At 32.9% G+C, this 27,469-nt stretch overlaps 2 protein-coding genes and 1 long non-coding RNA gene across 4 annotated transcripts in view; 2 read left to right on the forward strand and 1 right to left on the reverse strand.

Moving 5' to 3' along the window:
- Positions 1–4,215, forward strand: part of LOC118180879 (transmembrane protein 19) — a 46,371-nt gene extending 42,156 nt beyond the window's left edge. The window contains exon 6 of the mRNA XM_035349943.2: positions 4,002–4,215. Within this exon, the coding sequence (XP_035205834.1) occupies positions 4,002–4,168 (167 nt within the window). The 3' untranslated portion in view covers positions 4,169–4,215. The remainder of the gene's footprint in view (positions 1–4,001) is intronic.
- Positions 1–27,469, reverse strand: part of LOC146997091 (uncharacterized) — a 193,391-nt gene that overhangs the window by 17,490 nt on the left and 148,432 nt on the right. The window lies entirely within an intron of this gene.
- The window catches only part of ftz-f1 (ftz transcription factor 1), a 287,571-nt gene continuing 272,569 nt past the window's right edge, over positions 12,468–27,469 (forward strand). Inside the window, exon 1 of one of the 2 annotated variants that reach the window (XM_035349952.2) lies at positions 12,468–13,092. In XM_035349952.2, the coding sequence (XP_035205843.1) occupies positions 12,993–13,092 (100 nt within the window). In that variant the 5' untranslated portion in view covers positions 12,468–12,992. The remainder of the gene's footprint in view (positions 13,093–27,469) is intronic. The other variant, XM_035349961.2, reaches the window with a different exon arrangement.

Consider the following 27,469-nt stretch of genomic DNA (forward strand, 5'->3'; position numbering starts at 1 on the left):
GTCAACGTATATGCGCATGTGTGAACGCATTATGTGTTGACGCATGCGCAGAAAGTTTGTAGCTTTGAGGTCCGGATTATAGATCATTCCGGATTATGGGTGTCCGGATTAACGACTTTTGACTGTATAAGTATTTATTAAATTTGGTCATGGAATTGTTACTTACTCCTCCTTCTTATCTTTGTATCTTTTCTGAGATACAGAAGGCAATTTCAGTGTAAAAGGAAGATGTATCATCACATATTTGAGACTATGTGAACCATATCAGAAAAAAACAGATAACTGTGAGAAAGGGGGTTGTAATCAAACCATTTCTACATATTGAAATGAATTCTTGATGCCTAGTCGACCTAATAGATATGTAATCCAACCCTGATTGTGATATGAAATTTATTTTAGTTTATCAAGATCATCTTACAAAATTTGTCTACTCCGTAGTTTACACAGTAAAAGAGCTGATGAAGTAGCATATCATCTTCTGGATATTTTTCACAACTTTTGAAACCCCAAACAGTCTCCAATCCAACAACAAGAGGGAATTTTGTGACCGAATCGTAAACAGTTTATGGGAAATGTTGAGTTATATAAAAATAGTTTGTAGGGTTTCCCTTAGTTTGCATAACAAATTATTTTAAGTTTGGTATTTTTCCTGAATCTCTCATTTTCCCTTCACATTTCCTCGCCAGGATTCAAGTGAAGTTAAATGAAGAGAGTATGAAAACAGACAAAACTAATAGTTTATTCAGAGTGATTTTGCTAGCCAACGCACATTACTATTCTGTCCTCGCTGTTGTTATGCTGAGTTACTGATTCGCCTTTTTGCCCATTTAATAAGTATATCACCAGGTAGGTTCTTGAGTCAGTCTAGTTAGCTTTAAACTGAATTGTTAGTCCAGCACTACTATTTATCTTTGAATTTATTGTAAAATTATTCTTAAGTTCCACCCCAGGTCATCAGTGTTATTTAAGAACAAAGTACATGCATTTGTGTTAAGAGTTTGATGGATAATGAAGGATTTATTTTACCCTTCCTTTGGGGTGGTATTATGCCTGTGCGAGAAGTCGCCAGTTTTTTTTTTTTTTTTTTTTTGCAAGATCATTTGAACTTTATGTTAGCGAAGAAGACAAGATATTACAAATTCATGGTAAACCAAGACACAGGCAGTTAATTCCAAGGTTCTGTCGAATGGACAAACCAAGATGTTGAAAACATGTTGGCGACATGGATGGAAGCAAATAACACAGAAAAGTGGTCAGAAGGATTAAAATTCATTCAAGCAATGAAAAACAAATCATATCTCGAAGGAATCAAATGTTCACCTTACGAAGCTATGTTTGGTCGTCTTATGAAACTGGGAATTGCTAACTCAGTTTTGCTACATAATTTGATTTGTAACATGGCCACTGAAGAGGACTTAAAAAGAATTATAAATATTAATAATGAATGCATTGTTAATACAGAAGATGAAGGCACTAATCTCAAATCAACAGTTGAATTAGAATTGCAAGATAGTAATAATAGAATGAGGTGAATATGTGAGGAAGAATTGTGCATAAGATTGAAATTGATACTGAAGTTCAAATTGGCGAAAAAAAAAAAAAGATATATGCTCTGGTACAACAGGTGTGATTATCACTAAAGAAGAACTTGAGGAGCAGGCAGAGAAGATGAAGATTGCGTTTAATAAACGCTTTCGATAACCTGCTCACAGACAAAATGTTAAAGTACCTGATATGGATGGATCAAAAATAAATTCAAAATCAGTAATAGCCATTATTACAGATATTAAAGAAGAGTTTTTGTTCTTAAGTTTGAAAAATTAAAGTATGACTAAGTTTGAAAAATTAAAATCATTGTACACAAGAAACCAGTTGACTTTTTGAAAAGAAATATTTTTAAACATCAAAAAAGTTGATGCAGAAGAAATAAGTGTATATGAAGTAGTAAGAAAACTTTCTTTAATTGGGAGACAAGGACTCTGAAAATGTAACTGTTCAAAGAAGATGTGTTTGTGCAAAATCAGCTGATCTACTTCAAAATTAAAAATGCCATATCAATCAACCTTGTTGTAATAGGTAGTAAGGTATATTAAGTAGTACATAAAGAAATATTAAAGTAAACTAAACTCAGTGGCACAAAAGCCCTAGTGGGCCACAGCCTGCAGTGCCTCGAAATCTGCTTTCTTAACTTTGGGCCTCGGAGTGTGTCAGCATATGCTCTGAGCAAGTGGTGCAGCTGCGCGACGTGCTAGTCACCATTCCTCAGTATTAAAGTAGTAATATTAAAGAAAAACATATTACATTTTTCTTATTTTTTAAATTTCATAATTTTTTCTGAGCTTTCAATTTAATTTTTTTAACTATTGCTAAAATTATTTTTAAGAATTATTGAAATCTCCTCAGTAGTTATCGAGAGAATTGTGCACTAGTTCAGTTTTTTTACATGGGATCTAATTTTTAAAATGGCATAAATATTGAATTTTTTATTTGTTGTAACTCTTTGAAAAATAATTGTAAGACAGTTCAGTCGACATAATCTTAAATCATACTTTATTTTAATCACTTTTACAATTTATATTATCATTTAAAAATTAAAGTGTGTTTTAATCTTTTTGAGACACACTATATACAATGTATCTGCGAATGGAAAACACTATCATAAGTAATCTCTCGTTTCAGGCTTTTAGCGGAAGGCTTTGGTAACTCCTAGATTTTACTGCTAAGGCTTGGTAAAAGGCTAAAATGGAATCATACTTCAATAAAAGGTATACTTTGGACCTATACCAAGCCAGTTTAGCAGAAGCTAGGTTTTACCGGTTAAACCTTGGATTTTTACCAGACTTTGGGTTGTTTTTGTAACAGATACACTTATAAATTGTGATACTGACATGCACTTAGAGATAATTAAACAAAATGAATATATATATATATTTTTAAAAAATTATGTTCATTTTAGATTTTTTTTTTTTTTTTTTTTTTTTCTTAAGGATATTTCTGAAGTGAATCAGAAAGGTTTGTGAGATATATGAAAAATATACTGTTGTGTTACTGTGAATAAAAACACTTAAAAATTGCAAGTTTATTTGATGTTTGATGCCAATAATGGATGGAAAGAAACCATAATCGTCAGTGAAGGCAATGCATAAAACACATAGTTCATTAATGCTCGGAACAACATCACAATAATAGTTATGTTTCTTAACACATTGGTGAAAATATTTCATATAACTTACTAGTATTTTAAGTGTTCCCATGCTGCATAGTCACTGGTACTACAAAATGCATGCTATCTCTGGGACTTGAATCCAAACCCATCAATATGCCACCTATCATTGCTAACTACTATACCAGTCAGAGTGGGAAATTTTCACCAAGTAGTATCATAATCTTTGAATTGTTTCCATAAGTCAGAGTATATTTTGAAACTTTTAGCCATTTTTCCACACCCATAATGTGTGTCTGAATTGCCAAAAGCTCTCCACCCCCTATAGTACCTTATCATTTTCTGACTCAATAAACACTGAAATCCAAGCCTGAATTGTAGAAATTCTTAGGTGTTGTACAAACAATTTGCTCTGTTTTGGGATGATATGTCATTATTTCCATTTCGAAAAACAAATAAATCAAAATGGATTTTATAATGATAATTAAGTTTGCTTTCTATATATTTCAAAGAAACAGTAAATGAAATTGATGGACAGATTTGTAAAATCCTATTTTTATATAATGTCCTTTTGATATTTTTATGTATGTATAAGGATAGCTTTAGATACTAGTTTATATTTATGTGATGATGTAATTCAACATAGAAAACTTTTAGTTGTTCTTGCAGCATTTAAATAAAGTATAGAATAAAAATAATTGGCACCATGCAAATATTGGTAAATTTTTAGGTGTTTTGAATTGTATTAGCAAGTTATTAAAATGATACACACATTCATAAATTTTGCTTTTACTTTTTCATATAAATTTTAGTGCATGGAATTGTTTTGTTTTTTCAGGGCTGGACATGAGAACTGGTAAAATAGTTGAAAATCCTGCAACTGGAGTGAAGCATATATCTGGAAGACCATTTCTTAATAATCATTCTGTAAATATGATCATGTCCATTATTAACTCCATTGTTGTGCCAACTATTACAGCCAGACTGTATCTATTTTTTATGTAAATTTATTTGTTTTGGGCCTTCAAGAGTATTAAATATTTTTATTAAAATCTTGTGTATTTATTTGTTTGTATTTTTCAGAATTGTGCCATACAAAAACGTTTTGCCTGCTGCTTTAAATAATGCTCAAGTTGTAATGAAAGTGGGAAAAACATTTATTTTGCTACTTTTTTGAGGGGGTGCTCGGAAGGAGTAAAGTTTTAGGTAGTTAGTAGTCCTTTCTCAGAACACAGAACTTTGTATTTAGTGAAACTTTGCATGTGTTGCTTTTCCAAACAATTCCTATAAGCAGGGTTTCCAAAAATTTTAATTATTTTATCATCCCTCTCTTTTAAAAAAAACTTTCCTGTTTCTTAAATGATTTATTTTATTTTGACAAAATCAAATTGTTACATAAATCAATGAGAAAGATGTCTTGATGATGCTTGGCTATGTTAGCAATGTCTGGTTTAAAATTTGTTAGGTTCAGTCTTAAATTGCTTCGGAGCTCTACATTCAATTTATTGCTCTGCTTCGTTAAAAGAGAATTAACGTGACTGAAGCCAGATTCAACCCTATATAAGGTTGGAAATGCAATTAAAATGGGGAATGCCATATTACAAAGTTTTGGATATTTTTCCATAATATTTATATTTATCCAAAATTTAGTCACAGTTAAATTATTAAAAAGCATCTTTGCTTCAAGGTCAACTAGTAATTCAATGACTTCATCTTGCAAATGACTATTGATATTTTGAACTTGAGCAGAAGGTGGCACAATAATTCTCTCTGGAATATTAACACTTTGTTCTTAGCCAAAAGGTCAAGAAGCGATATTTTGGGATATCCATATTTTCAATATCTTCAAAGCATAATTTAAAACCATCACTTAATTTTTGGAGGTAATTTGTACTGTACAAAGTCTGCAATCCGAACGTCCATTATCTGGAATGATCTATAATCTGGACCTCAAAGCCACAACCTTACGCATGCGCATTTAGCACAAAAAAACGAAGCAACTTAAACAACTTAGATTGAAAGAAATCTTTAATAAAGTAAACAAATAAATATTAAGCTTTTTTTTTTTTTTTTTTTTTTTTTTGTAAATTTTGATACCCTTTAGATTATAATTGCTCTTTATTTCATAAATTACGGTTTCATATTTTTAAATTGTATAATTTCTGCATGCCATCTTACCAGATTTAAATTGATGATCTATAATCCGGAATCGCACAAATCCCGACAAGTCCAGATTTCGGACTTTGTACTGTAATATTTCCAATTCTTCGTCTGTTATATCCAATTGTCGTAAATTTGAAAAGTATTGAAAATCTTTACATAACAATGAAGCTTTAAACTTGTAATTAATTGTCTGTACTTATAACTTTGTAAACTAACATTCTTAAATTACGGACAAACATTCAATACAGACTTATAATTGCCCATACTTGAATTAATGTAATCCTTGGAGAGGTGTTTGAATATCACTGAACTTTGGAAGTACATCTGCCAAATAAAAAAATTTTTTTTTTTTTTTTTTTTTTTTCAATTGATCACTTAAGGCTGGATTAATTTCTGTAAGAAATTCTGTAATTGTTTCAAACAATTCAAGTCTTTGTAAACAATCACCTCTTGACAACCGTTGTATTGTTGTATTTCGGTGTGTTGTTGTGGTTTGACAATACAGTCAAATTCCGAAAATCCGCCAACCTGAAAACCACATTGCCTCTCAGAATATGAACATTCAGTTTATAGGTTCCGGAAACCGCAACATCGAGTATGAAATATCAAAGAATAAAATACTTACCGAATAATGATGTCATAATTACTGAATAATAATGAGTCAAACAGATTATTGATATAAAAACATTAAAATGAATAAGTTTTTTTTTCCCTCTAATCTGCATTGAGGTAAAAAAGCAGACGATTCACTCAACTGATTCACGTTGTTGTATTTTCTGAGCTTCGTTATTTCATTTCATGAGATAGTTTAGTGCTGCCTTTTTTTTATCCAGATATTTTGTGGATAAATTAAAAATATTTTAAATTTCAGCCCTTTTTAATACAATGACAGATAAAAAAACGCACTCGTGATTTTACTGCTTGCAACATTGAAAAACGTAAACACGTTGCATTGATGGTAATGCGAAAAGTGCAAATTCTGCAAGAGATGGAAGCAGGTGCTACTCCTCGATTTATAGCAGAATGGTATGGAATTGCTACATGATTGTGTATGATATACCGAAAAATAAAAAAAAGCTGTTGAAATTTTACAGCAACAGTGATTCTAACACCAGAATCCGAAACCGGAAATCTTTGCATGAGGCGAAATCAGCAAACCTTGATGCTGTGTACATATAATACAATGAATAATATAATCAATTTATATATGTAATAATTTAATGCATATAATAAATTATTGCAATAATGTATATAATAATTTAATTAAATGTATCTAATACGCATTATTCATTTTACACTTTTAGTCCAAATATTATGCTTTATCTTTTCTGTCCTGAAATCTGCAAAATCCTAAAATCCGCTCAACCTCTGGTCCCAAGCTTTATGGATTTCTGGAATTCTAATGTATTTTATTTGATAGTTCATCATTTTCATCGCAAAGTTAGCAAACAGTCGTGATTTAAGAGGTTGTGCTCTCATTTGATTAATTGCTTTAATACACAACTGTAATGTATTTTGCAGATCATTACCAAGATACTTTGCTGCTAGATGAGTTTTATATAAGACACAATGAATGGTAAGTATACCAGGTATCTTTTTCCTGAAATAAAGTCGCAAAATCTCAGTAGCGGCCTACCATATAGCAGGTGCCCCATCTGTTGCTATTGCAGTTATATTATTTATTGAAATTTCATGCTTGTTCAAGTACCCTTCCAAGCACTGATATATTGCTCTTCCTTTTGTGTCAGTTTCGACATATTTAGCAAATAAAAATTCATCAATAATATGGCATTTTATTTTACTAAAATAGTTTGCATAAACCACAAGAAGAGAACTTCCAAAAGTGGCTTCATCAAGTTGTATAGGAAACTTGCAATTTTTCAGTTCCGAAAGCACAATATTTTCCGCATCTTTGTTCATTTCGTTGATGCACCTTTTTACTGAATTTGCATTCAGTGGTAGGCTTCTTAAAACAGTGACAGAATATGTTTATTACAATTTCAATGACAGTTTAGCAGGTATAATTATGCATGTGCATGTGCTTCATTAAGTTTTTTAAGATAATCCAAATTTTTATTCTTTTTATTGGAATCTGGAAGTGATCTTTTACTTTGGCCGGTTTCATGGCATCATTGCTAAAAGTTTTCTCACAAAGAAGGCACCGCAGTTTTCTTTCGTTCATTGGTGAAAGTATAAAATTTTAAATATTTCACTGAATATTGTTGGCATTTTTGCTTAGAAGTTGATGCTGTCATTGCAGTATTAGTAGAGTCCTAATAAAACTATTATTATACAGCCAAAAGAATCTATTTCCACAAAAAAATAGAAATGCAGGTTTAAAACGGCTACTGATTAAGAACAGTTGCATGCGTAGACATCACCACTCTCCAAAGTCGAAGCCATTATGCAAAATGAGTAGGTGACAAAATGATGAGGCAATGTATTGGGCCATCTTGTAGCAAAATGGAGCAAGAATCATTTCTCACGAGTCTGAGAATGAGTGACACATCACAAAACGTTAAAACTTTAAACAGTAAAAAAAGATAAATAATTATATAAAAAATATACTGGAATGAGAAATTAAATAAGGTATAATCTGTTTTAAGAACTTTACTTATATTGTAATTACAAATGGCTTTCCAAATGAAACCTGTATATACTGTGTTGCTGTCAATAATTTGCGATTGATTCAGGAAGCGTTCCAGGTCTTTTCTTCTGGATGCCATTTCGTACGGTACTTACTTGTTGTAGTACTAGGCATTAATTCTGATTTTTCTGGCCACAAAGTCCAAATATATAACACCTTTCATGATGCAAATAATAAATCCTGTGTTCTTATAACATGATGACTGCATTCTGCTTTTCTTTGAGGGGTAGAAAGTTTGTGTTACTACTCCAATATGCTTCTCTTGAATCCTGAAATGAAATGGTGTAACCATTCTTTCATTGCATGTAATGAATAGTTGCAAAAATTCATTACTTTTAGTAAGTTTGAGAGGGATCTCACATTCACCTAATCAAACGCCAGGAACCAAGGTGAACAGGAACTTTGTCAAACAGTGGAAACTTATTTTATGGTATTAGAGATCAGTGTTTTTTTTTTTTTTTTCAGCCATGAGTATCCATTAACTTTTTAACTTCATTTCCAAGCCTTAGTAGTGGGATTCAATATATCAAATATTAGTTTGTTGAAGTATGTGATTGGCAACAACAGTGATAAATTCTGTTAGCATTTGCCATTGATTGTGGAAATAGAAAATGGATGCTACCAAATGACAATCTGGTATATGTGTGAAATTTTCTTGGATTCTATTCTGGCACCTATAAAATTGTTAATTATAATTAACAATTTTAAAGGTCGATAATTACTTCTCTCCTTACTAAAGATTCTGCTGAAGAAGGCTTTCTTAGCAGTAAGGCAAAGGAACTCTCAAAAGGTTTAATTATTTTCTTATGTGTTTTCTATTGTATGGTTGAATCAATATATCTGAAATTCCTGTATGATAAGAAAAAAACATTAATCTGTCATCCCTAATGACTGATAGCATGCATGTTGAACGTATGTAAACATACTTTCCTTTGTGTAATTTTACTGGTATTGTATTTAATGCATTGATGTTCATTTAATTAGTCCTGACAGTAAACACTTATCCAAAATATTAGTTTCATTTTATTATTTTCGCTTTTTGCATCCTATATACATATGTATGAAAACAGATCAAAAAATTTTCAGCCTGATATACTTCTAAAAGAAACAGAAAATAAACTGTGTTGTTTATTTTTAGTATAATCCCCCTTGTAATTTGACATATTTTATATTTTTAATTAGCAGTTCTGTTCCATTAAAAACTAAACTGAAGTTTTAATAAATTGAAGTCTGTTCCATTGAAGATTTGTTAAATGTTCTGTAATTCTTATCTTCTTCCCTTGATCATCATTAAATTTTCTTCCACAAATCTCAGATCTCTCTGACTTCAGATAATAGTTACTCAGAGCTAGACCTGGACTGTTAGAGGGATGGCCAATTTCTTTCTTCTTCTTCTTTTTTTTTTGGGGGGGGGGGAGGGGTTAATAACCCTTGCATAAATTAGAGCATTTTTCCTTACCTCAATATTCCATGCTCTTTCTCTTTAATTTTATTTCAGAGTTTATGCAGAAGACTTACATAATTAGTCTTCCATTCAGGAACATGTCTGTCTTGAGGATCCTTTGTGAATCCCAAAAATTTATGACTTTAATCTTTTACATGCATCGCTACATTTTTGTTTTTATTGCTGGTGCTTTTATCAGTTTTCTCCATTAGGACAATAATTTCATCTCATAGCTTATCCTAACTGCATGATTCTTATAGCAATTGATATGCTGCTGTTTTTGAATTACTGACAATCATAATTTTTCAGGCATCTTATTCATATGAAGGTGCGAGTAGATTGCACAAAATAATTCTTCTAGAGTGTCTCAGTGATGTTGCTTCCTTGAATTTTAACATCTTGTTACTCAATATGCTTCCTTAACAAGAGCAGTATTTTCTGATGTCAAAGGCTCCATTTGAATTCAAAGAACTTAATAAGAAGCCTTTAAAGAACTTTCAATAATGTAAACATTAATGTTAATTAAAATAGCTCATTATTGTTAATACTCTTATTTGTAAATGTAATTTACCAATTATTTAGAGTACAGGTATATTGGAAATTTTATAATCCATAAATGTAGATTAATATTGTTTGTCAACCAATGAGACAATTTAATGGGCTTCATAAATCCATCAAAAAGAGATGAATAATAATATGTATTAAAATAGTTAAAAGTATTATTATACAAAAACGCAATTTTTTTTTTTTTTTTTTTTTTTTAATAGTTTTATAACATCAAATAGCAGTATATAGAAAAAAAAAAAATTCTTTTAAAAACTATTGAGCAATTTTGACAATCATAAATATCCTCTTTGTGAATAATTTACCAGAAGGTTTGCAAAACTTCAAGTAACAGGCCATGAAGCTGACAGAAGATTCTATTTATGTATGATACTAAGAAACAAAACTAAAGCAATGTGAATGAGTCATGTTAAAGCTAAAGCATGTTGAGCTAAAGCAATGTGAATGAGTCATGTTAAAGATATTCAAAACATATATTAATTATGGTTAGATACTAATTGGTATTTATTTTAAGTATTATAGTTTTGCTATATTTACTAAGCAGTTTAAGAAGCTATAGTGGACTAATTATAGCTCCTTTGTTTTCTAATTCTGGTATCTGATAATTATTTTCCTAAGACAAGTCTGCTATCAGTCATAACAATGGTCTAGCAGATAAGCAAATAATGCACAGTATTTTAGTAAATATGGATGCTTTCTAAATAAAAACAGTGCATTTATTAAAATTCTGAGCACTCATTTAAAAAGCTAATTTAACTTTAAAAAACTTCTCCAGATGAGTAATCTTTATTTTTTATTTCTGGTATAATATCTTCAGTTTACTTATAATATTGGTTAACAAAATGAAATTTCATCTATAGATTTGTACATTAATATTATCTGCATTGTAATAGAGTACAAAATAGGTAACTAAGACAATAAGCTGAATTAAATTGTAATAATTAATAAGTGGTTGTAACATTTTTAACATGTTATGTTATCGGTAGAATTGTAACCATGGGTAAATTAAGTAAATGGTGAATACAAAAGATAATATTCCTATAGCACTTGTAAAAAAGAACCTTAGTTGATACACTTAAAAGATAATAAAAAAAATAAAATAAAAAAAAATTTTTTAAAAATTAAGCAGTTATCTAGTTGCCTGTGCTTGCAACAAGGCCTGGTTGTGGATACAGCAGTAATAATAAAAGCTATACCATGTTTGGCAATAAATGTTAATCACTGAATATCAAATGAGAATGCTGAATATTTTTCTGCTGTTAAAAAAAAAAAGTGATTTTTAAACACATATACCCAAATATGCATGTATGATAATTATAATTATGGTAAATATTCAGATACACATCCCAAACAAAGGGCTGGCTGCTTAATTGTTTTTCGTGATTCTCCCTATGTGTAATATTTCCTTTAGAAATTCCTCCATGATGACATCCCTTCCATTAGGGAGATACACTTCTAAGCTTTACCATATTCAGTTATCTTAGCCTAAACTATTAAAATATACGTGGAAAATTTATGCTAAACTATATGCATAATACAGTTTGTAATAAATTATGGTTTAAAAATATTGTTAAATATATGATTGTTTCCAAACTGATAAAATTTATGTTGTTGCTGACGTGTCTATGATAGTTTGGCATTTGCATAAAATAATACTCAGTGTAAATACTATGCAAATCAGTGCATGTAAGATTAGTTTCCACAGTTTTTATAGTTTATATTATGATGTATATTAAAACTCTAGATATAAAATTTATTTATTATAGGCACTAAACAGAGTAGTTTTCATAAAATATTGGACTTAAAATGTGTATTCAGTCACATATTAAAAACAGAATCTTAAAAATGTTTATTTTTTATTTTTTATATCTCAATAAATATTTTTCTTTTCACTTGATTACTTCAGTTCTGAGTCAGAACTTTAGGGCTTCTCTGTTTTAGGATTGTATTTTATGTCAGAAATTAAGTCCTAATAATTATAATAACTGTACATGAGAACTGCCATGATAAAGAAAAATTATTTTGGTTAGAAAATGGCAGTTTTTGCTGTTTAATTAGTCGATAAAGAAATGAAAATAATTTGACTCATCCCAGGGGTATGGAAAAGCAACCAGGAACTAAATTTAGAAGCTGTTAAAAAAAGAAAAAGAAATAAAATTTTACTTCAGATACGTTTTAGCAGGGAAATAATTTTTTTGCAAATGGTCAGCTGGGTTATGATTTATTTATATATATGTGTATATATTTTACATTTCCATACTTATCCACGTTTTCTTGCATTTGTTTCATGTATTTAAATTTTATATTAGTGATCAAATTTCGCGTTTGAGCTATCTGAAAGGTATCTGGAAAATCCCCAATTGTTCTTTTATTTTTCCATTTTGTTTTTCCGTGTTCAGAATAGAACTTTACTACAGAATCTTTGCGCGGAAAAAAAAAAAAGTACCGTGCGCGGCGCTTCTTCATTAGGCAAGTGATGGAACGCGGACAGCATCGATAGCGTTACCACGTGACTCGTGTTTATTGTGTTGGTTACATCAACGAATGCCATTTCCTCCTCTATAGCTCTTCGTTTCTTTTGTCTTTGAGATCGGGAAAAGACATTCTTAGCATTTGCTGTGTGTTGGTAGATGTTACATAATGCTCATCGTTACTTCACTTTCGATTTTTCGGTATGCATCCACAGCAGCCACTTTAACACTAGTGACCTAATTTCGTTGATGTAAGCGACTTGCTTTAACCCACTTTCCGCGCCTGCTCACTGCGTTCGAAAGTGAAGTTGCTGTGCGAGCGAAGGAAGAGTGTAACATTAAGCCTTGCCCTTGATCTAACGGCTCGACCTGGACTCGAAAAGCTCTGAGAGACAAGGTTGGCGGGATCAAGCATTGTTTTTCCGACTTCGGATGGTTTCTTGATGTTTACATTTTGCCTAAATTAACGTCGGATTGGCGAAAAAAGTGATCGTGTGTGTGGTTGGGACGCCGCCGATACGGCAAGGCGTGGAGGGAGATATGTTGGTGGATGGGCCGAACGTTACAGCCGACATGAGTAGCGATTCCACCGTCAGCACGGTGGCTCCCCAGGCCCAGGATGATCCCATAGAAATTACAGGTTAGTTTATTGATATCATATTTATCAAAGCTCATTTGAATAATTATTTCGTAGAAATCGTCTGAATGAAATTAACTCAGTGCTTAAATTAAATATGTATATATGAAACAATAATTATTATAAACAACAGTTATAGATCTTTCATTATTGACTTATTATTATTTTTTTTTTTCCGTAGAAATTCAATTTATTGAAATCACTGTGATCAGAGTTCATTTACTAATTGTTTCATGTTGATCTCTCTTAATTAAATTAACTTCAGTAATTAAGTGTGAGCAGTTAGTAGAATTAATTCATTTAACAATTTGCATGAATTGATTTATTAAGTATGCATATATGTAATAATAATTAAATATAACCTTTCTTTGTAATAATAATTATAATGAAATTAATATTTTTTATGTGACTTCAAGCATGGTATTTTTGTCATGTTATTATTCATTATTGTACTTGTTTTATACCATGAAGGTGAAAATGTCTTTTAGTTATATCTAAAATGATCCAGTAAGCATCATTTATTACAATTTCAAGTAGTCTGTCTATCCATAAATCATGAATTATCTCTTGTCAGTGTACATTAGCAGTTTGGGAGATGTATTATTAAGAATTGTTGACTGGAAATTGTAAGCTTTGAGATCTGTATATGCTTTTAAAATAATCCTTAATAATGAGGATTAATTAATTAGTTAGACATATATAATTAAACTTCACTGCATTGAAATGAGTATCAAAATGTAAAATATGAATGAACGACATCCTATCAAATGAGGTGAATTTGGAAAACTCGGTAAAAATATATAAATGAAACAACAACTTCGCAATAATACAAGGGGTACCCTTCTCTCTACTCTAACCGAAAGCTCTTTTCTACTGAAATATCAATCCAACAAAAAGAAGTCCTCCCTGAAAGCAGTTTAATGTGTATGCTTTGCTTTAAATGAATAATCAGCCAGTTTATTGTATTGTCCCTTTTTTTACAAAAAATTTAATGTCTGCCAAAACTGTTTTGAAACCTTTGTTTTTATGGTATTTTAATATGACTGTTTCAGTCAGTATCCATCTTAAAACATTTTCTTATTTAAGATGTAAGAGAAACATGTTGCCATGGAAAATAAAACAGGCAAATTAACAAGCTTGTATTCGGTATAGATTTTGTAAAATCCCAATCGATTTCAAGGGCAAAATGGGTCCCCCTTCATCAGGAGCAAAAAAATCTGCCTGAATTTTTGTCAATTTGCCTGTTTTATTTTCCTATGTAGTCTAAATTTTAGTTGTTCATATTTTCTTATATGGTTATTGATCTTCCATTGAAGTTCTGTTTATTGATTAAAGTGAAATGTGCTCATACAGGAGGGCTGTAGCCTTTAAAGAAACATGTGCCACTGCAGAACAAGGGACTTTTCTGTAAAACACCTGAGTATGAAACTTCCATTCTAGACTATAAAAAAGTTATTCATATTGATCTGCGAAAGTAATGAATGTGCTTTGTATGTTTGTTTTACTGAGTGTTTTTGCATTTTTATGTATATAATTAAAAAAAAAGTAAATTTTAAATATACATAATACATGTTATATATGCAACTGTGGGGTTAAGTAAATTTGCGGTATATCTCGTAAGACCATTTTTCAGCAGAAAGTTTTTTGTAGAAAAGTGCATAACATTTTGTCTTAGAGGTGTTATACAGTACAAAGTCCAGACGTCCGTTATCCGGACTGATCTATAATCCGGACCTCAAAGCCACAAACTTACGCATGCGCGTTTGATGCGCACGTTCGCTGTGCATGCGCATAAAGCCAGTAAAGCGTTTACCCATGAGCACTTCCAATAGTGAAGAAGGTAACAGAGAACGTTATTGAAAACGAAAAAATTTCGATTGACAAGTTAGTCGGTATTCTCGACACAGCAATTGCAGGACTTAAACAGTAGTACTTTGTAACTGAACAAGAAATTATGTCTGTTTATAGAATTAAAGAGAAAGTATTAGCACAAAAAACAAAACAACTTGAACAAACAGCTTACATTGAGAGAAATGTTTACTAAAGTAAACAGATAAATACTAAGCTTTTTTTTTTTTTTGTTGTAAATTTTGATACCCTTTAGATCATAATTGCTCTTTATTTCATAAATTACAGTTTCATATTTTTAATTGTATAATTTCTGCATGCCATCTTACCAGATTGATGATCTATAATCCGGAATCGCCGAACTCCTGACAAGTGCAGATTATGGACTTTGTACTGTATTTTATTTATTGTATGCTCCAGTCAGCTGAGCCATATAAGTACATGTGAATGCATCTTGAAATATGCCCACATAGCTGTATATCCAAAGGAAAAATAAAGGTATGAAGTGGCAGGGTATTTTTTAATTATAATTAAGAAAATACGCTTTTCTCATGGCATTTTGGGGAAACTTCTGGATTAAGTTAAGCTCTTGGCCAGTTAGGTCAGGATCATTTATATATGCTGCTCAGATGGGAAAGTTGTTAGTGTCTCTTAACTGCTGTACTGAAGGGCCCGGGTTTGAATCCTGGAGAAGGCATGCATGTGATTTGGCTGTCCCTTCGTAGGAGGTAAGGGTAGTGCATCTGTTAGGTGCCTTTATAATAAAGAGACCACCACTAAATGGCTAAAACCTGCTATTGTTGAGGACGGGAGATCATTCTAAAATGATAGTTTGTATTCACTCTTACTTCAGCTGTACACTTTGCTTCAACAGGAATCAAGCCTATGAGAGAGTAGTTTTATGTCTCAAGCATTTCTATTAGTAGTGTATTAAATACTAATATTTACATATATTGAAATCTTTATAAACATGTTAGGGGAGGCACTTAAAAATCTGTTGAATCAAGAGTCCTTGAGAGATTGATACTGAGGTAGTACAGAATTCTCAGATCTATCCTCCTAAGGGATCCTCGATCCAAAGCAAGATGGAATTCAAGCAGATAGCATCTGTGGGTGTTGCTAGAATCAAACAATACCGTGTAAATTAATAAATGCCACAGGTTTGAGATTTAATTAAACTTTATCGTGCAGATCTTCTAGATTTTTGTCTGTTCTGTATAGAAGTTTTATATTATGCTCTCTTTCTCTCGGTGTTGTCCATTATTTCATTGTAAAGAGGATTTGGGACTTGTGCTGGGAAAACGAGCCTACTTGTAAGCTAATGTGTTATTTGTAGTATGCATAGTGCCTTCACCCCTGAAAAAAAATTAACAAGAGGGGCTTATTTTGATCAAGCTTTAAAGGCTCAAAATGAGTGTTCCTTATTCATGGTTACTTTAGTTAACAGAATTTAGATTTTCATTATTAGGATCTGATTAAGATAATCTGGAGCCCTAGGGACTGCATTTTTCAAAGATAATTTTTTATATCATTATAATGAAGGTAATAACATACTTTTATATAATTTTTATAAGAATTAATTGATCTTGTAAAATATGAAAACGTACACATTGGTTTCATGAACCTGGACACTAATTAAGGCCTGCTTTCTTGCAGAGAGTAGTGTAAATATTCTCATCATCTTTTTATTCTTACTGTCACTTTTTGTGAGTAAATAATAACTATAATATGTCCTAAGATTTCATCTAAAGTTATTTTTAGCTTAAAAGAGCAGTAGCTCAGAAGGGCATTTATTTCATTTTGCCATTTTGTGTTGGTTCACTATAAAATTCTGAATCACTTTTCAAATTGTTGGCACCAAATATTGGAGCCCTACATTATATTTAAAAAACTAAATAATGAAGAATCTGCATGAATGGGTGCGTGTTCCTCGTATTTTGAAAAAACAGCAATACCTAGAGACATCAAATTTTGAATAATGGCATAATATAAAACTTCTATACAGAACAGACAAAATCTATGGCTTCACTTAAATGTGGGCATATGGAAGCCCAAAATTTGGAATTTGTTTTATTATCTATTTCATAATTCGTAAATCTTCAACAAATTCTTGATTAACAAACTGAATGATTTGTAACATCGTGTGAATCTTCACAGATATTTTATGTGCAAGGTTTCTTTTCTTGTGGTATTACTGTTGAATTGAATTTTTTGGTTTAAATGTGAAGAACATTATATTTAAATAAAGGTAACACACAAAACATTAAAAAAATGCCCCTTTGGGTGTAATATATTTATTTATTTTTTAACTTTATTTAGTATTATATTTTTCACTTGACCAGATACTTGTTTATCTTTCATCAAGCATGACTGAACGCATTGGTTATTTAATCATCTTATCAGTAATAATATTTAATATTATTTACCACGAGGTGCAACTTGTATTACCCGTGGAAATGAAGAGGTGACAATAAAACTATTTTTATTCTGATGATCTACATTGAAAGTTTATGTTGGGTATTTAGTTCAAAAAAATGAAAAATTACTGGTAAAAAAAATAATGCCTTATTCCTCATGGTCAGCCCCAGCCACAAAGAATTTCGTAGGTTTGGGCTGACTGTATGTCAGACAAGCGAGCATTAGCAACAACAACATAACTTTAGCTGTTAGATAGATTCAGTCTGCCAATGGCTAAATCTATCTATAACAAAACAAAATTACACATGTTTAAATGTATGTACAAAGTTAATGTTGGATTTTTTTTTAACATCATTGCTTTGAAAATTCTTCATATAATATTTATCTCACATTTAGTATTCTGCTACCATGTCTTTAATTTTAAATTATTATGTATTAATAAAATTGTAAACAAGGATATAAATGGTTATTATTGATAATTAGTATCATTCTGGTAAATATCATTCTTAAACTAAATATATGTTTGTTTTTTAGTACATAATTGTTTATGTGTTTATAGCAGTGACGCTGCTTAAATGTATTAATGCTACATGTCATTTTACTTATTAATAAGAACTATGAAATAGCACATTGTTTTTTCACTTTGCATATGAAGGCAAACATAAAAGGCATTTTTTAAAAATGAGAAATGACTTCTGGGCTTGAAACTATGTGATAAATCTGATTCTTTAATTAACAATAAAGGAGCCCCCTCCCCCGAGAAAAAAAAAAAAAAGAATCCACCCGTAGTGTAGCTGTGTAATTTTGTTTCGTTATAGACATGAGGTTTTATGTGCTATTTTCATGTATAAGGTGTGCTGAAGTAAAACTGGAACTGCAATAAATTTCTGCAGTGATTAATTAGAACTATTTATTACGTAAGTGATATATCTACATAAATATACTGACATTATTTTTCAAGCAATTATGCAAGAGTTTCCAAGATGAACATATGTGTAAGCAAAGATTATCCTGTCCATGAACAATAAATTATCAACACATAATCATGTTATCAGTCAAAAGAAGTGTACCATTGGTCCACATAGTGGTAAATATCATCAGCATGGAAAAGTCTTTTATTACATGTGGAACCATTTTTCAGTCTTCAACTTTTTCTCAGACCTGTTTGTCGTCTGCAAGTTGTAAACCAGCATTTCTTCAATTTTGGGGGGTGATGGTGGGGGGACAAATACATGAAAATCCATTGGCAACATGTCGAGGCTGTAAGGAAGGGAGAGAGAACTTCCGATTGGAAGTATTGCAGATTTTGCAGACTGTTGCCACGTAAGAACAAGCATTATCTTACAATAGAATAACTCCTTTTTAACAAAATGCCACATCTAAGATTCTTGAAAATTGTTTTCACTTTGTGTGAGGTATCATAATATCTGTTTGCATCAACTGTAGCTTCTGTTTACGAATTAGTTGTTGAATTGCTGTGTGTCCAAAAAAAAAAAAAAAAAAAAAAAAAAGGAATGAGCACAACCTGACCAACTTGAATTAAAAAATGATTTTTAAGGGAGCAAAGAGAGCCAGTCTGTTCTCAATCCATCCTCGTTTGCTTTCTTGCTGGATTGAAGAAGAATTGACACCAGGTTTTTTTATTACAAGCACATTGTATGATAAAGAAAGTTGTTTTGCTGTCTGTGATAATGAGGCAGATACTGGAAGCAAACACCCATTCACAGAAACTTTTAGCCTCAATGAGATGTTTAGGAATCCATTTCGCGCAACATCGCTATATTGCAAACTTTCATGCAAATTAGTGTTAACACCCCCTTGTTGAGTAAGCACCTCTCTAGTTTCCCTGTTGATTATTCAATCATTCTTCTTCACAAGGGAGTCCATCTCAGTATTTGATTCTTCAGTGATGACTGTGTTTGGCCTGGTCATGGTATGTTGGCTATGCTCACACATCCATGGTTTAAATCACTGCACTATTGAAAAACTGTACTACATAACATACCTGCAATCCTTTACATATTCTTCATTTGACTGTAAATATTGATTCTACTAACACCTTCTGTCAGAAAAAGTTAGTTGCTGCATAGCGAGCCTGTTTAGAGAAATATTTAACATGACATTACTTGTTATGCTGCTTCTGTTTCACTTAGTGACACATTCTTAACAACCAGTTTAAGATTTCTCTGGACATACAAAACCATCTAACAGAGAAATTCATGCTCTTTGCCACCAGAAATATAATCCAGTTTTCATATAGATGCTTCTTATGTGTAGAAGAATTTCCTATTGTTAAACATTAAGTACTGTTCATAACCATGTGCTAGGCTAAAAATATGTATTAAATATGTATAGTTTCTTTAGTATTAACCATATTTCCTGACAGCAAAATGCTGTCAAAACTTCAACCAAAAATAAAGAAAGAAAACAACATAGTTACCATCAAATAAATAACTGTTCATTTTAATTGTAGCATTCATATTTTGAGGACTTTTATGAACATATGCTATTTTTTATCAGTTTATCTACAGCATGTATTTGAAAGCCATATTTTGGAAAAGTTTCTTGAAAAGGCTGCTGTAAACAAATTTGGCAGATAATTGATTGAATGGCAGATGTGTATAATTCCAGCTAAATTTACCCAGCAGAAATGATCTTCTCTGCAGAGTCCCCTTTTTTTGTCATTTTGTCACGAAGTTTCCTACTGAATATTTTGCTGGAGGTTTTGCTTTGTCAAGGCATTTCTATTCTTAAACTCTTGCTCAAACAGTTCAGTGCGTGTTTACAAATTGGCTACAGATAAAATTGTACAGTGAACATATGTTGTTTTATTGTTAGCACCATTTAACTGATCACTAAACAATGTCTGTTCCAATTTCTAATGATCTCTTTGCTTTTATAGTACAGTTTTATGAAATTCTGAAAAACACTTCTGTGTCAGTGTGATTTTTACCACTCTTGTACAAATATCCTTGCCTTCCGTAGATTTCAACTCATGATCTGTCAAGTAGCCCTTTATGAATTTCAGCTCAAGCCCAGGAATATGGCAGGTGGCTTTACTAACCATCATACTGATCCGCATGATAGTTCTGAACAGTGTGGGTGCAGCACCTAATTCTTCATTTGTTATTGAGATTTTGAATGAACATTTGTTTTGCCTTCAGTTTTGTTAGTTTATAGTTGCGTGTTAGCTAAAATTGCTGTTAGCTATTGTCATTTCTGTTAAATCATGAATTCTATTAATTGTACTTAAACATGTCAAACATTGAAACGGTTTCGAGTTTTGCCGCAGTTGTTAGTTAACAGATGTAGTAACAAAACTGGTATTATTTAATTCATTTGGCAGTTATCTCCTGCGGAAGATGCAATTCTGTTATTGGGTAAAAATGTGGGCATAGTGTTAATTATTCTGAATTACGATATGATCAAGGATGAGACATTTAAAGTCTTCTATAATATGTAATTGCATAAAATGAATGTTAGTATCTGTGGTAATTTTTATCAGAGTAACATTGTATTTATGCTAAGCACTGGAGCTAATTTTCAGCTTCAAGACATAGACCTTGAATTTAAATTGAAACTTATTTCCCATTAAAAAAAAAATTAATATGCTCTGCTTTTATACTATGAGTCATATTTGGTTGGTACTACACACTTGGTTTTAGCCATATCTTCGATTTAAAATGAGCCGACCTTTCATAAATTAAATTTTAAAAAATCTTTAGAACAAGAGAATTATGAAAATGAGTGCTGTATTATTTTAGAGAAATACCATATGAGCAATGATTTTGTAACTGAAAATATAACGTGTCAAGCAAGAAGAGGAAAAAAAAATTGCATTTTAAATTCTCAATTTTATTTCTGTATTTATTATTATGTTAGTGTACTAATATATGTTTACTTTGAGCTTTTCAATTACAGGTATAATACTTTTTCTGGTCATAAAGTTAGCACGTTTTTAATAGTTAAAAACGAAATCATATTTTACTTTCTCATATTATTTATGCATAGCAGCATGGCAAGCTTTTTGTTTGGAAATTGGTGTCTGGGCCACTGGAGAAACCGGTTTATTATTTTGAATTTTTTTAAACATCCTTATTATCCTTTTGGCTCAGCCACGGAGAGGGGGAAACAGGCAGGGAGACAGAAACCTATTGCTCCACTCGTTGAATTGTCGTTAATAGCAGCCTCTCTATTTTCACCCTCCCTTCCTAAGCTGCTTTTTCGACGACCCTTTGACATTGAGGGTAGCCGTTTCGCTTCCCCGTTTTCCACGTGGAATCAGGAACCGTTATTTGAAAGCCGTGGCTGGGCTATTTAAACTTAGTCGCCGTATCAGTTCTTTTTCGCGTTTTTAAATTTGCCATTTCCATTCAGTTCGTTGATATAAAATACTCGATTTTTTCGAGATAGCACCGATTTTTGAGTAAGTTGCTAAATCTCCAGGAATTACATCTCATGTTTTCAAATGATTTTACAATCAGTGTAACAAAGCGAAAAAACAACATGATGTTAAATATTTCATTACATTTCAGTGGCTACTTGGTTATTAATAGAATGTTGGTGTTAAAACTTCTGCTGTCACTTATGTAAATTTATATAAAAAAGATGGAAATAGGAATTTTTTTTTTCATTTTTCGCCTCTCTTTATGCCACATCGTGTGGTCTACTACTGTGGTTAATTGCCAAATCTACATACTTATAAATTAGTACTACATTTTATTTGCAATAACTACATTTATTACTACATTTTATTGTTAGCGTAATTAAAAAAAAGTCTCTGAATTTTGCCTCTGGCACGATTGTTATTATTGTATTGTTAAGAATTTTGTATATATGTAAATAATTTTAGGCTTATTATATGTAAATCGTAGTATCTTTTGTGTAATGTTACATGAAATACCTCTAAAAAAGCGAAGCTCCGCCGAAAAAATAAGATTACAGGGGTAGGGTTACCTACCAAAGGCGCCGAGCTGGCGATGGTTCCGTGCGGTTAATTTTTGTTGCCAAATTGGGTGAGAAATCCCCAGAAGTCATAAAATGTGGCTACATTTTGGTCCGATTCATAATAAATAATTATTTGGTCCGACTCCTATATGGAACTGGAGGTAGGAAAGGTATTGGAAATTTTTCAGCATCCTTGGGAAAACTATATAAGACTGGGGAGACCGTCAGCACTCAGATTTAGTTCAGAGTTGACTTCAGAGTATTAACAGATCTCCATGCGATCTTCGCACTTTAGGTTCGCTAATCATTGCGTTGCGTTGAACGTTCTGAGTAGTTTGAAACTGCTGATTGTGCTATGTTATATTGAGGTACTTTTGTGAAAATTTCCAGAACTGTAAAGTGTTTTCTTTAGGAAAAATAAATTATACCAAGTTATCATTGGTATTTATTATGAAAAATAAATTTTATCAAGCTATCATTGGTTCTGTGTGCTTGCTTTCAGTCCATTACGAACACATACTCAAGTTGCAATCTTTGGTGTCAGAAATAGGATTGAATTCCAGTGACAAGAGCCATTGAGGGGCAACTGAGATAACTGGTGACAGCCTTTGCAGCATTTAAACGAGAGATGAAAGCGGGTCAAGAAATGAAGAAAGAAGCCGTAAAATCAGTTCAAGAAGAGATGAAAGGGGGCCAACAAAAGATGGAACTGGGCAAAAAAAAAAAAAAAAAAGATAGGAGCCGTCACGTTAACTAAAGGCAAGATTGAAGCAGGTAAAAAAGAAATGAAAAGAGAAATTACAGCCATAATAGAAAAACTAATTAGAATCTGTTGAAGGCAGTACATGCACAGTTGAAAATAAAGAATTAAGAGATCAGTTTTACTTAGAAAATGGAATTTTTAAAATTTAACATGTTGCATATTTATTGTACTTCCTCTTTAGCGCGGAAGAGGGGATGAAACTGAAATTAAAAACGGGAGCGATACGAGTTGCTACACGAAAGCCGATATGCATTTTGTCTATTGGGTTGCGAATGTAAATGAAGTAGCTGCTCAAAGGAAATACTTCGGACTCTTTTTATTTTTAAAATCTCATTTGATTAGCTTCCCCAGCCACACCGTCATAAATAAAATGTATGCTTACGAGCTTCGCGTCCCTATAGTGATACATATTCCTCGAAATCCGGGCGAAGAGTGACGATTTACGCCAGAAGAATGGTTTTATGTGTCGTTAAATGGCGCCTTATAGCAAGCACCTCAACGTGCCATTGGCAATCTTCCCCCCTATTCCCTAATCTCTGTATTTCATTTTCTTCTACCTCCCTTTTTTGACAGATATTTTTAAATCACCCAGTATATGCAATATTTTGTGTGAAGTATATCTAAATCAAAATCACAATCTTTGTGTATTGGTTGTAATATAAGAATGTGCTCATTTCATCTGTAGCTTGTTTTATAGAAAGTGGAGAGGTAACTGAAATTTCAGCTGTCGGTTAGGTCTTTATATTTTCTCGAAATGATCGTAGGTAGTTTCGTGCAGATCCGAGTTCAGGGCAGATCAAAATAGGTATAGACCTAGTGTTCTGAGTGAGGAAAAATTAGCTAGTGAAGAGTTTCGACTGTCTCCTAAAATCTAAAACTTAGGCATTATTTTATAAAATGTAGGGTAATATGCACAGTTTGCCCCTCTATTGTAAGCGTACGTTATACAGTACCATACGAAAACAGTACATAAAGTATACGTTAGACAGTACTGTATGAGTAATGCTTGGGAGCTCCATAGCTGCAGAGGCCCATGTTTCGGAAAATCGTAATTATTCTTGAGAGGGTTGGTGTAAGTAAAGACCGTAGGACATTGGAAGCCCGTTATTCTATTAAGACTGCTTATCGGGCACTCTGGGTTTGCCGAGGTATGTTTTTTAAATTGACGAAGTTATAGACCTATGTTGTTATGACAACGCTTTCTTCACATAAGACACTTTCGCGTTTGAAAAATCACTACTTTTACTTAGCAGGCTGTTTATTATTAGCGGTTTTAAGAACATCTGCGTAATATGCGAAACCGCGGTATATTGAGCACCGTCTTATCAGCTATCTATACAAATGTACCTAATGTTGTATTTAATCCTTAATCCTTTGACATTGTTTTGGAAGAGGGGGATTATATTTAGCTGTCTACCAGTGTGAACGAAGACTGCAACAGGTAGCGGTATTCGCCGACTCACCGAACCAGTAAGGGAGGGTGGAAATTGCATGCACCTTGGAACTTTTTCTCTTCCTCCCTTCTCCCTCCTGTCATTCTCCATTCCGAGTCCGACTATCGTAACTGGCCTCCGGGCATAACGCATCCAGCCAGCCATCAGACAACGGTAGTGGTATGAGCCGACCGGCTTCACGGTCTTGCTCCACAATCGAGACCTGGGAGGTCATAAGGTTAGTGCATTTGTAATAATAAAAAATGGTGGTTGCAAGCCAGAGCTCTCTTACACTGATGCGAGTTTAAAGAAATATGCAGCTTCTTTCTAAACGGCTTTTTATCGATAGCCACATTGTGCAATATATATTCTCTTTTTACAGATACCAAGCTTTTCTTAGGTTCTTATTATGCCTTGATATTTTTTAAACCTAGAGATGAAGTGTATTCGTTAATGGTTGTTCTCTGAAGAACTTGTGAAAATATCTTCATGAAATTACGAAATCTAACGTTCAGAATACTTGCCGCAGTACTCAAGATACATATATTTTCTTAAATTGTGCATCTTGTACCAGAATGTACTTTGTTTCTCATAAATGGTAGTCATATCAAAGTATCTTTTGGACGTCTCTCTGATTTTAATTTGAGTAGTATGTTAGTTCACTTGCTGTGAAAAGTTAGCTTATTTTTAACACTTGAAGAATGAATTGCTTAAATTATCATCAGGTTTATTACAGGTATTAAGCCATCTCAAGAGTGTGTACTGGGAGAAAAATCAAAAATAATTTTATCATTATAGGGAAATAAATGGAAGTATAAAATAGTATGTGTGTGCCGTGAATAAGAAGTGTGATGAATCTAGTGTACCATAAACTAAAGAAAGATGAGGAAGAAGAAAGAAAAAACGCTGCATTGCGTGAATGATCCAGAATTACAGAAAAGGTTTATCGCATTTCCCTAAGTGTGTCCTGATGGTGGTCAATTAGCTCGTTCAGACAGCAACTCTGGAAGATCCACGGTTTGAATTTCAGTGAGGATAGAGTTGATTTTTTTTATGTTTATTGTTCTGGAAAATTTAATTAATCTCTGTTATGGCGCCCTAACGAAAATTTGATGGACTATAATTCATAACCGTCGGGATTTGATAGACTGTGTATTGTAACTCTGCCAGTTGCAGTTTTAATTGTAATTACAAATATGAATAATTCCCGCCCCCTTCCTCCGCACATTCTGTCGTTGTGGAAGTGGTTAGCGCATCCACCTACCTTATTGGAAGATCTGTGATTCTAATCCTGGGAAGGACGCGATTGATCTTTCTTGTTTCTAGCGCTAAAACACATAATAGTCCATACAGTATGAATTCGAGATATTTGACATTGCAAGAAAGTCAATTTAACAAAATGTCAGTTTTGATGAAAGGCTAACTTAATCTTAGTGTAGCCGGGCTGAGGGTGGGAGAGTCTAATAGGAAGAAGTTTATAACTTAAAAAAAAAGGCATAGAACTGAAATGCAACAAATTAAATGCTAGCGTGAAAATGATAAAAACATTCGGGAGTCATAGTTCCGAGATTTAATTCTGGTGTCTAAAGGGGGTTTTGTTTACCTTATTTCATTATGGGTAGCACAAGAGGCCTATCTGCCTAAGGGAGGATGACCTCATGGAGGGCTTTCTAGAGAAAACTGTCTCGTATCCACGTTACACATGGGGAAACCACAAAACACCTATGCAGGCTAGCCCATTCGCTGAAGGACTTCGGTCGATCTACCAGTATTAGCTTGGTCAGTGGTGGCCTTGTCGAAAAGAGGATAACCAAAATTACTGTTCTACCAGGTTTGCTCCTGTGTAACGTCACTGATTCCTTGTCTGCCCCAAAACAGCTACTCCCTTTGCGGCTTCTTTCGCCCCCTTCTGTAAGTGACGTCAGCTTTGGGGAGAGCCTAAGCTTATCTGTTGACTTTGGGGGATAACCTTGGAAAGGCAGCAGTATTGTTTATAGTTTCATTTAACTCAACATTGCGTTCATTTTTATTTTCTAATTTATGTTTCTGTTTTATTCATCAAGATCATAAACTGTAAAGATTCTGCAATAAAATGTGGCTAAAATAAAATGACCGACATTAACAGTGGGTTATTTTATTTTGGCCGTTTTCTTTGAAAATACTCTTTAGCTGCGATGGGTCCAATAAATTTCTACGTACTGATGTAATAAATTTCATTTAGGAAACTGGGTGAATGCCTGCATATCAGTATATCAAATACCTGAATTCCAAATTTTTATGTACACTCATGAACAAAAAAGATTAGCGCACCAAGAAATAATTGCGGGATCGTAACGAAAATTGCAATGAAGGTACATCTCGAGGAAATATTCAAATGATTAGAAATGCAGCGTGATTGCGCATTACGTATAGCCGGTAGAGAGCGTTAAACGTCGTACTCTGTGGAGTATAAAGCAGGTAACCAAAGCTTGTTTGAGTGTGCTGAATCATTTACAAAGGAAGAGCTGAAGTAGACATGCCATTTGCTGTGTTCGAAGACAATATGAGCAGTTTTCGCAGTTTGAGAGGGGGAGAATCGTCGGGATGATGAAAGCTGGATGGTCAGCTAGGCGAGTAGCTCGTCAATTAGGCCGCTCTGATTGTGTTGTGAGAAGGTGTTGGGACCAGTGGACCCGAGAGATGTCATGTACACGAAGATCAGGCTCAGGACGCCCTCGACAGACCAGTCGTCGACAAGACCGCCACATCGTAAGAAATGCACGCGTACAGCCAAACTGCTTCAGCGGCCGCCATCCAGACACAGGTAGCACCTTCACTAGGGGTCCCTGTGTCTTCTCGAACCATACGAAGGCACCTGGCTGAAGGACAGTTGGTATCGCGGCGCCCATTACGTGTGCTGCCCTTGATGCCCACCCACCGACGCCTCCATTTGAAGTGGTGTCGAGCACGAGGAAACTGGACTGCAGCGGAA

The sequence above is a fragment of the Stegodyphus dumicola genome, chromosome 5 (genome assembly GCF_044657685.1).
Source record: "Stegodyphus dumicola isolate Sdum_Otavi_A_Nest chromosome 5, ASM4465768v1".
NCBI lineage: Eukaryota > Metazoa > Arthropoda > Arachnida > Araneae > Eresidae > Stegodyphus > Stegodyphus dumicola.